General features: G+C 58.9%; 1 protein-coding gene across 29 annotated transcripts in view; it reads right to left on the reverse strand.

The window, feature by feature from the left end:
- ABLIM2 (actin binding LIM protein family member 2) overlaps positions 1–8813 on the reverse strand; it is a 128491-nt gene extending 119678 nt beyond the window's left edge. For 15 of the 29 annotated variants that reach the window (XM_046656268.1, XM_046656265.1, XM_046656267.1 and 12 more), the window contains exon 1: positions 8657–8812. In XM_046656268.1, coding sequence (XP_046512224.1) covers positions 8657–8681 — 25 coding nt within the window. In that variant the 5' untranslated portion in view covers positions 8682–8812. Of the gene's footprint in view, positions 1–8656 lie in introns of all 29 variants that reach the window. The other 14 variants (XR_006887921.1, XR_006887920.1, XR_006887919.1 and 11 more) reach the window with 1 other exon arrangement.
- Between the last annotated feature and the right edge of the window lie 2374 nt (positions 8814–11187).

An 11187-nucleotide genomic window follows, 5' to 3' on the forward strand; every position in this document is an offset into this window, starting at 1 on the left:
CCCCAGGCCACTGACTCTGCGACCTTGAACAAGTCATGACACCCCTCTAAAACAGCCAGTGACCTCTGCCCTTCAGAGGCTTCTCCAGGCTCCCCAGCTGGAGACCCCACTGGAGGCTCCTGTCTGCTCTCCAGGGCCCCCTAAGGATCAGCGCCAGGCGGGGGGAAAATGACCCAGTTCACTTCCTGGGTGATGCTCACTGTCGCAGCATAATTATCCTCTCCAATGTGCCTCGGTTTGGGTACTGAACCCAGGGTCACTCGCCCACAGGGGGCCTCTGCTCCAGGGGGAGTGATGCTCCGGTCCTTTCCAGGCAGGTCAGGACCCCAAGGCCCGCCTGTGAGCCACAGTCAAACTCCACTTGCCCAGGGAGGCCAACAAGTCAGGGAAGGGATCCCCAGCCAAGCGAGAAGAGCCTGGCCTCTGGATCCCAGCCAACCAGCTCAGAGCCAGGTGCCCCCTGAGGTGGGGCCGAGTCCCAGGAGTCGCATGTTTGTCCCGTCCTGAGGCAGGAGCACATTCAGACAAAGTCATTCTCGGCCACAAAATGGGCTCAGCTCACCAAGCGACGGCCATACACATAGGGCCCTGGGGTCACCAGGCAGCCCCATCGAGCCTGCAATGAGCCTCTTCCGCGGGAGGTTGGGGACAGGGGGCAGGAAAAGGAAAACCGCCGTGCCGGCCACATTCTCCCTTCCTCTTGGGCAGTGTGGGATGGGAGAAAGGGGGGTCCTAGGAGGCCACAAAAAGAACCCATCTCTGGGGGGTTTGTGTCCCCCAGATCCGTATGTTGGCATCCTAACCCCCAGGACCTCAGAACATGACCTGATTTGGGGAAGAGGTCTTTACAGAGGTGATGAAGTTAAAGTGAGGCCATTAGGGTGGGCCTGATCCATATGGCTGTGTCCTTATAAACAGGGATAATTAGGGCACAGAGACAGACGCAGAGAGGGAGCAAAATGTGAAGACACAGCGAGAGGACGGCCACCTGCAGCCCCACGAGAGATCCATCCGTCACAGGCCTCGGAAGGAACCCACCCTGGCGACACCTCGAGACTGGACTGTGGCCTCCAGAACTATATGAGCCTAAACCTCTGTAGTCAGAGCCCCCAGGCCGTGGTACTTTGTCACGGCGGCCCCAGGGAACAAACCCCCTGTCCTTGCGGGTGGAAAGAGCCGGAGGCTGGGCCTGGGTCTTGCCAGCTCGCTGCTCCCTGCTCCGAGCCTGTTTTCCATCTGCAGATGGGACGACGTGGGCTTCTTGGGGATGGAGACGTGGCAGTCACCGAGCAGGGCTGGCCTGTGGTGGGGGCTCAGCAGGAGTCAGTGTGTGCAGGGGTCCCTTCCAGAAGCAGAAGCTGGGAGAGACGGGGCAGTGAGCAGCCCCCTGGAAGTTCAAGCTGGCCACGGGGGCTCCCAGTAGACTTCGGCTTGAGCTTCTCGCAATTTCCGGGACTCTTTAAGCTTCAAGCAGCTGGTCCAGGCGCCCTCACCACCCACGTCCCTGGAGGGTATTATTTCATTCTGGGAAGAGCAGCCCTTCCTGACTGCAGAGGCATCTGAGGATCTCAAGGGTGGCATTCCGGAAGGTCAGGGCTTAGCGGTCATCTGGGCCCATCCCCGCCACACCCCCACTCCCGCACTCACAGGGGAAGCCACCAAAAGGCAGAGAGGGGCAGACCCTACCCAGATCTCACAGAAAGTCTTCAGCCGGGCCAGGACCAGGGCTCGGGGCTCTGGTGCCCCCAGGCCAGTGGTTGTCCCCCACATCACACTGCTATGGGCCAGGGTGGCCACTGCTGAACCAACAAGTGACCCCGTCTGTGTCTTCCATGCATGCCCAGGGCCAGCATACAGCAGATGCCCAGCTAATGTTCCTTAAATCTAATTGCAACACAGGAAGTGCCTCTGGTGATTCAAGCACTGGACAGTGGATCGGCAGGGTGACAATTAATAACTGAGTGACAATGTCATCTTTCAGTTCTTGTGCCCGGACTGAGTGCCAGGCACTGCACTGGGCGATTTCTGTCGATGACCTGGGTCGCAGAGCTGAAAATAGGCAAACGGCACAGCTGGGGTTCAAACCCAGGCCGGCAGGACCCCAAGCCCTGGCTGTCAGCTCCCACAGAGAGGGTCTGTGACGGCTGAGCTAAACCCACCAGGGCCCCTCACTCCCCATGCCGTCTGCCCTGGGACACTCCCAGTGGGGGCCCAGTCGGCTGGGGGACCTGCCAATATGCCCCCAGTGCACCCTGGCCAGCTCAGAATCACCAGCTGCCCCCCCTGCCCAGCCTCTGAAGATGGGGCTGCAGCCTTGACCTGGAGGCACCCCCCACTGGGTGTGGGGCCCAGATGCCCCACAGGGCACCGTCGGTTAAGTCCAAATGGCCTGGAAAAGTCCCTGGCTTTGAATGCAGCAGGGATGGCCACAGGGGTGCGAGAGGTCACAGTCCTCCCCCTCGACCTCTCCTCCTATCCTGTTTCCCGGGGGGAACACCATCCACCATCTAGATCCTGCGATGCACCTGTCACTTTTAGTCCCATTATCTGGTTCATTCCGCACATTTGGGAACCGTCCCCTCTTGACTGTTTTACAGAAGGGCACAGAGGTTCCAAGAAGCCAGGCAGCTTGCCCGGGCCAGGACTGGACCCCACTTCTCTTGGGCCCTGCTCTTCACGCGGCCACACTGGGCTGGCGAGAGGGGCAGGAGAGGGAGGCAGGGAGGGTGAGGAGGGAGCCAGCTCTGGGGAGGCAAGTCCATCTGGGCCCCGATTCCGCGTGTGGCATCTTCCTGGCCGCACCTCCCTCCGCTGGTGTCCCTGCTCGGCAAACCTCCTCCCACCTGGGGCTGTTCACACTGACTACGGGCAGTCGGGCACCGGGCAGGCTGGCAGCATTGGTAGGGCGCTCACTGCCTCTGCCCGCAAGGCCCAGGTCTGTCTCCCCACACGGCTGCCAGGACCCTCCTTTCCTGAGTCTGGAACTAGCGCCCTCTGCATTCTTCCCGGCCAGCTGGCAGCCCTCACTTGGGGTCTTATCCCTGCCTGACCCTCCCCCAGGGCCTGGGGCCCCAGACACTTGCACGGTGCACGGAGACCCTGGTCTCCCACGTCATAAAGCGGCCACTAGTGTCTAAGCCTGCAAAACCCACAGCGAAACGCCGGCTTGAGGCCAAAGTTCAATTTAGAATTCCCCCAGCCTGCTCCCGGGGCTTGATACCATGACCCCCTGTCCACGCGCGCTCGTCACGATGCCCGAGCAGCAGAGAGGCCAAGCACGATCGTCACATTTTCTCCACAAAACGAGAACAGTAAGAGCCAGTTTAGTGATGGGTGTCATTAATGAAGGGGCCTCAGGTTGGGTCTGGAAGGCCTTGGACAGAATCCTCCATCGCTGCAGACGCCACGGGCCGGGAAGCCAGTACTGCCGGGACACAGGGGTGGGTGCCTGGAGGGAGTGGGGGCCTGAGGGTGAGCCGGCTTCCAGGCCCTATCCCGCCTCCGTGGGCAGCCCGCACCTCTCTGAGCTTTGCTCAGCGGGACTGTGAGGGCCGGGGAGGGTAACAGCGGATACCAGAGGTGCGGGGCTGGCCCGTGGCTTTGGATGAAGGCCCGGGGCCGACGTCTGTCCCCAGCGTCCACCCAGAAACAGCCATGCTTCTCTCGTCCGCGCTGCCTGTCTGCTCCCCACGACGGCCCCCACCCTCCATTTCTGAGGCCCACGTGTGCCGTGTCGGTGAGAATGTGCATGGCCAAGACCCCCCCAAGGTGACGGGGCCCGGCTCAGCCTATAATCGTGCGGCTCCCGGCACACGTGCAGGCCTCAGGCCGCATCTCCAGGCATCCGTGGGCGCTTCACCCAAGGGAAACACCCGTGAGCTTCCTGTACAAAGACGTCTCCTTCCTGAGGCACAGGTGTCACGCCCAGCCAGGCAGGTGTTCTGGGGTGAGGCTGGCCATCCCGGGCGGGACGTTGCCACCAGGCTGAGCTGGAAGTGGCCCTGGCTGCTGCTGGGACAGAGGCCGTGCCATTTGGTGGCTCTGAGAGCAAATGAGCAGACACAGGTCGGTACCTACGCAGGTGGGTTCAGGTGGATGTGATGTTTTCAAATGCCCTTCATCCCCATGTGGGCAAGTGTAGGCTCATTGTCTCCAGTCCTGTCACGAACCGGCATGAGAGACATTGTCACTTCACGCGGCAGATAAGGAAACCGAGGTTCAGAGATGCTCAGTAACTTTGGCGGGGTCACACAGCCCATAGCAGCAGAGCGGGAACTCGAACCCAGGTCTCCATGGGATGGGACTGGCTTCTGCCCCTTCTGGCCTTTCTTCCCTCTGTCACTTTCTGGCTCTTTCCATGTTCCCCTCCAAATCGGCTGGTCCAAGGAAGGCCAGCGGGAGAGAAGCATGTCCGGAGTGTCCAGTTAAAACTGGGCATCCGATTGCTGGCCTGGAGCCCAGGGAAAACCGAGCTGTGCAGGAGGGCCGCACACGGGCTGCAGTTCTGCGGCATCGGGGCGACCCGCGCACAAGAGCACAGCCCTTCCAGTTAAAGCCGGTCTCGGGGTGGGGGGTAGGGTTGGGGAGGGGGGCGGCATCTCATTTATCCCAACAGGGCCCAGCGCACACACCAGCCTCCAAAGGTCACAGCCAGAGGCTAAACTCAGGCGGGCCGGGCTCACTTACGCCTGGTCACACGGCCTGTCTGCCTGGACAGGTCCCGGCCCAACCCGGACAGGCCAAGAGGTGTAGCCCCCTGACGGCACACAGCGCTGTGTGGGAGCCCCTGCCGGGCCCCCGAAAGGAGGGTTCCTTTGGTTTCAACGACAAAAATCACTTCTTTCCGGGGCCGCCTCCATGGCCGAGTAGTTAAGTTCGCGTGCTCTGCTGCGGCGGCCCAGGGTTTGCATCCTGGGCGCGGACATGGCACCACTCGTCAGGCCACGTTGAGGCGGCATCCCACATCCCACAACTAGAAGGACCTGCAACTAAGATACACAACTGTGTACAGGGAGGGTTTGGGGAGATAAAGCAGGAAAAAAAAAAAAAGATTGGCAACAGTTGTTAGCCCAGGTGCCAATCTTTAAAAAAAAAAAAAATCACTTCTTTCTGATCTGATTATATTCATAAGACTATTCACTGTCAGCAACCCAAAGAGTACATAAAAGTTGAAGAAAAATTAAAAGCCCTGGGGCCGGCCCCGTTGCCGAGTGGTTAAGTTTGCGCACTCCGCTGCAGGCGGCCCAGTGTTTCGTCGGTTCGAATCCTGGGCGCGGACATGGCACTGCTCATCAAACCACGCTGAGGCGGCGTCCCACATGCCACAACTAGAAGGACCCACAACTAAGAATATACAACTGTGTACCAGGGGGCTTTGGGGAGAAAAAGGAAAAAAAAAATCTTTAAAAAAGAAAAAAAAAAGCCCTGATAACCTTTTGCTCAGAGATACCCACTCAGCATCTTGGTGGCCATTCTACCATTGACTTCCATCAGCCACAACTATCTTCATCTCCACACAGACACACCCAGGATATGATACATGATATAACACGGGACAGGATATAATAATGGAATGTAATATAGCACATTTTCTCAGGGGCAGAACCGACGCCTGGCCCTTGGGCGTCCCGGATGTGACCCCTTAAAAAAGAGCACCCCAAACATCTCCAGAACCTGCCCGGCCTGCCAGGTGCTCGGTGCGCACCTTAAGAGAATAACAGCTTTACTGAGAGAGAATTCACATACCGCACAATTCAATGGTCTCTGGGATGTTCACAGAGTTGTTTGGTCCATCCCCATAATCAGTTTTAGAACATTTGATCATCCCCAAAAGGAGACCCCCTACCCACGACCGTCCCTCCCCACCCCGGGCAACTGCTAATCTCCTTCCTGTCTCTGTAGATTTGTCTAGTCTGGACAGGCCACACGAATGAATCACACACTGTGCGATCTTTTGTGTCTGGCTTCTTTCACTGAGCATAATGCAGGGTTCATCCATGTTGGAGCATGTGTCAGGACTCCATTCCTTTTTACGTCCAGATAATATTCCGTTCTGTGAACGTGCCACGTGTTTCCGTCCACCAGTCGAAAGAGTCAGGGGTCGTTTCCCGTTTTTGGCTTTTAGGAATAAGCTGCCCTGCCCATTCACGTACAAGCCCTTTGTGTGGACACGTTTCCATCTCTCCTGGGTACACAGCTGGAGTGAATCGCCGGATCCTATGGGAACTCTGTGTTTAACCATTTGAAGACCTGCCGGGCCGCTTTCCTAAGTGGCTGCAGCATTTGACATTCCACCTGCAGCCGCATCCAAGCGCTCCACGTCCTTGTCAGCACCGGCTATTGCTGGTCTTTGTGTTTACAATCATCCTGGTGGGTGCGACCTGCTACCCACTGTGGTTTTGATTCGCGTTTCCCTGATGGCTAATGACATCGAGCATCTTTTCTTGGGCTTATTCACTATCTTCTCTGGTGAAATGCTTATTCAGACCCTTTGTGCATTTAACGTGCTTGTCTTTTTATGATTGAGTTTATAAGAGTTGTTCATATGTTCTAGATATGAGTCCCTTTTCAGATCTATGATTGGCCAATATTGTCTCCAGTTCTGTGGGTTGTTTTGACTTTCTTCATAACGTTCTTTGCAGCGTAAAAAGTTTTAATTTGATGAAATCCAATTCATCTGTTTTTTCTTGTTGCTTGTGCTCTCAACGTCATTTCTAAGAAACTAGGGAGCACAAAGGTTTTCTTCTAAGATGTTTTCTTCTAAGAGTTTCAGAGTTTTTAGTCTTTGCTCTCACAATAATTTCACATGAAGAGAACCCCATTTCCCCGACTGCTATTTTTAACCCAAGATGCCATTCCTTCATCTGGGAATCGGGAACAATAGTGCTTATTTCACTGGGTTTGTGCCATTTTTAATATTACTATTGTTTGCTCTCGGCCATCAGCAGGATTGCCCATCCTCTGGCGAAAGCACAACAGGGCGTGAAGGACACCGTGTACTCAGCCGAGCGGGGGACCCGCCCGTCCTCCGGCATGGAAATTCCATTTGAGAAATGGACATCGTCACGTGTCTCAGCTCTCGGGATCCGCCAGTATTTTCAGGACAGTCCAGTACACCACCCAGGCTGGGGGACGTTACCTGACCCCAAGCCAACTGGTCTCGTAAGGCCGGGAGTGAGAACTGCACCCAGGGCGGAGTCTGGCCAGCCGGGGGGCGGGGGCGGCCACAGCTGCTCGTTTTGGGGGAAAGAAACATCCAGCGTCTGCTATGCTCGCTCCCGACCCCCAGGAAGGAAGAACCATAACCAACCCCATTTTACAGACGGGGTCCTTGAGACCCCCAGGAGCAGTGACGTGTCCTGCTGAGGACACACAGAAGGCAGGCCAGAGTCCGGGTGTGAAGCTCATTGGTCTGACTTCTAGGCCATTGGGCTGCCCCTGCCCAGAGCCGCTCCCTTCAATAAAAACCTTGGAGCGCGAGGAGCTGACGGGGAGATAATGGATGAGGCGTCCTGGTCCTCACCCCTGGGCAGACCCTCGCAGGCCAGAAAGTAGGACACCATTGATGGGAAGGCTCTGTCCCAGCTGCCCAGAGAGGAGGGAGGCACCCACTGGGCACCCAGCCTCCTGCTGGGACAGAGGCCTGAGGGCCCGGGGGTGGGAGCACTTTGGGACGGAGGCGAGGAGCCGGCAGGAGGCAGGACCCCGGCTGGAGCCGGCAGGCCCTGAAGCCCCTGTGCCCCTCCGGCTCCCAAGGCTCTGTCCTGCTCACTGCGGCCTCTCTCTGCTTCTGGGGTCCCAGCACCCCTGCCCCACTCCATCTCACTCTCCCTCCCTTTGTCTCCTCTCCTCCAGCCCCCCGCAGCTTTCTCTTCCTGTCGTCCTGCGAGGGCCACCTCGTCAGCCGTGGGGCTGGGAGGACTGGAAGATGCTCATTGTTTCTCTCTCAGTAGCGGACGGTCCGTCCTCACGTCAGCACCGGGAGAAGAGAAGTCTCCAGCACCCTCCTTGAGGCGGCTTCCTCAGCCTCCACGCAGGCGACATTCTGGGCTGGACACCTCTGTGCTGTGAGGCCGTCCCGTGCACTTGGGATGTTGACCAGCATCCCTGCCTCGACCCCAGGTGCCACTAGCACCCAGCCCCAAGTTGTGACACTCAGAAATGCCTCCAGACATTGCCAAATGTCCCCTGGGGGGCAAAATCGCCCTCGGTTGAGAACCACGGCCTTAAAGGAAAGAAGGAAGGAAGGGAGGGAGGGAGGGAGGAGGTGCAGAGACACTGTGGGCCCAGCGACTCCAGCCCAGACAATGGGGTCAGAGAGCCCTGGAGCCCGGTCTCAGCTCTGATGCCCACCGCTGTGTGACGGTGGACCAGAACCTCCCCTTCCCCAAGTCACAGCTTATTCATCTGTGCAGGGGGGTCACTCTGCAGGGCTGTCACCAAGGCTGACACAAGGATGTCCGCAAAGCCTGGCATACAGTAGGCGCTCACAAGTGCCGGCCTCACCACCTTCATAAAATGGCAGAGACAGTCAGACTGCCCCCTTTCAGGCGAGGTCCCCAAAGCTTATTTGTGGGACTCTAGACTTCTAGCTAGAAAAACGGGCCTTCCTCCCCGCCCGGGTGGTCTGAGGGAAAAGGGCAGTGTGGAGCCGTACCTGTCTCTCCTCCGGGCATCCCCATGGAGCGTGGCCTCCTCGCGAAGGGCCGGCACCCGGGGAGGCTGCGGGCGGCGCCGGGCCAGTGCAAGAGCCTCTGTGGCCAGCATGTCCCTGGAGGGACATGCCAGAGGGTCACGTGGCAGCTGCCACCCTCATGCCGGAGGAGGGGCAGGGCCAACCCCTTCCCGGCACACTGAAATAGACTCCCACCACGCTCCAAAGACGCACCTGTCTCCCAGGCGTCCGGGAAAGGGACTTTGGAGAGGCGCCCGGGGGGAGGGGCCGGGGAGGGCCAGGACCCTTCAGTGCCCTGCCATGTGCCACGTGCAGCGTGAGCGGGCTCACACAACCCTCCAGCAACACAGTGCGGGGGAGTCAGCCTGTACAGTGTCCTGGGGCCGCCTAGCAAAGCTCACAAAGGGGGCTTCACAGGCAGACATTTCTGCTCTCAGCCTGCAGACCAGGAGCCCGAAATCAGGGCGTCACGGGGCCGGGCCCCTCCGGACGCTCTGGGGAAGGTCCTTGCTGCCTCTTTCAGCTCCTGGGGTCCCCAGGCGTCCCTGGGCCTGTGGCCACATCGCCCAGTCTCTGCACCTGTCATCACATGGCCTCTCCCTGTGTGTCTGTGTGTCCTTTTCCGTCTCTTATAAGGACATCATATACATTGGATTTAGGGCCCACCCTAATCCAGGATGACCTCATCTCCATCCTTATCTTAATTATATCTGCAAAGACCCTTATTCCAAATGAGGTCACAAGCTAAGATTCTGGGTAGACACGAATTTTGGGGGAACCTACTTAACCCAGCATACAGCCCCAATGTGCCTGAGGGGACACTGAGGCTGGGGAGGCTCAGCAGACTGAAGGGAGGCCCCTGGGCATGACAAGCAGCCTTGCGGCCCTGCCTGGGTCTGGCTGACTGCGTGGGCCCTGAGGCACCCCTGTCCCGCCTGGCGCCCCTCGGCTAGTTTTGGCTTTAAGATCCGCAGAGGCAGAAATGCTATCTGACTCCCCAGCCACGTGAGCAGTACACGCAGCCGTGGACCCCAAACGTGGCCGCGGAGACCCCTCGGGCGTCATCCCGCTGAATCAAGCTAGTGATGTGTGCGAACCTGTCATTAGATCTCGGGGCCGGGACCCCACAGTGAAGAGCCTCTGGGGCAACACCGTTAAGCACAAGTCACATTTACACCACTCAGCCGTCGGAGCAGCTCTGGGTGGGCCGAACCCCCTTCACCAGCCCCCGGCAGAGCACACCCCGTCCATCAGCTCTGAAGAGTCAGAGCAGGTGCCGCAGCCCGCGGGGCCTCTCCTCGCTGCCTGGCACGCCTAGCCTGACCTTCACTCAGCACCAGCGGACGGGGGACGGCAACGAGCTGGTCACCACGCCAACCCCAGGGCATTACTGCTGGGGCCACGGGATCCACCCAGGGGTACAAATTATGCACCAAGGCTGAGAACTGTAACCCCTTCTGCTTACAAATGAGCAGCGTTCCCAGGTCATTTATTCTGCACCTATCTGTGCCCTGCAGCCCTGCGCCCAGCTCGGGCCAGAAACCATGGTCCAGTGAGACAAGGACAGCTGTCCCCCGCTGAGCGCCCAGTGAGGCCCACATGCTGTGCCACACCCGAGGCAGGAGCCATCCTGTCACTGCTTCCATGATGACGAAACTCAGGCGGGAAGACACGTGGCGTGGGCCAGCTCTGTTGAACAAAAGAGGGTGGCCGGCTTTGAGCCTGAGAGTCCAGCAGGGATGAGGGGCCCCCGTGTGTGACCGGTGCCAGCCCGAGGGTAAGACAGCAGGCTGTGGGAGCTCCTGGGGCTCAAGGAGGGGCACCCTGGAGGAGAGAACTCGGGGAGATGCAGACGCCAAGGAGAAGCTAGTCACTCAACATCGGGAAGAGCATGCCAGGCAGAGGGAACAGCGTGCGCAAGGTTGGAGAGGCCTGTGGCAAGTTGACGTTCCTGGAGGACGGACCACCTCGGCTGCAAGGCTGGGGCATTCGGTGGGTGGGAAGGTGGGTAGGGGCCAGGGCACCCCGCACCCCATCAAAGAATGGGTTTCACCCTGAGAACCAGGGATGGCGCTGGTGGTTTTGCTCAGGTGTTGGAGAGAGAGCTGTCGCGTGAGGAGCTGTGGGTGATAGTTCATTTGGCAAGCGTTGCACTGACCTGAACACAGTACAGAGCTGGACAGTTCACTAGGCCCCTTGGAGTGGCGAGGGTCCCATGAGCACCAAACCCTCGGAAGGACCCTCCTCCCTCCCCTACAAGGCAAGAACCTGGGGCTCCTCAAGGTGAAGAAACCTGAGCCGAGGCTGAAGACACAGTGCGGGAATGAACCCACAGCCCGCTGGCTCCAGGTGGGGACGGCGCCCAGCACGGGGTTAGCTCTCTGCCTTCAGGCTCTCCCAGAGCCTCACAGCCTCAGGCTGTTCTCCCCAGGCCCGACACCCTCCTCACCAGGGTCCCCCAAGGGCCCAACACCTCCTGTCCATCTGGGCTGAAGGCCAGAACTCCTGGTACA

The sequence above is a fragment of the Equus quagga genome, chromosome 3 (genome assembly GCF_021613505.1).
Source record: "Equus quagga isolate Etosha38 chromosome 3, UCLA_HA_Equagga_1.0, whole genome shotgun sequence".
Taxonomy (NCBI): domain Eukaryota; kingdom Metazoa; phylum Chordata; class Mammalia; order Perissodactyla; family Equidae; genus Equus; species Equus quagga.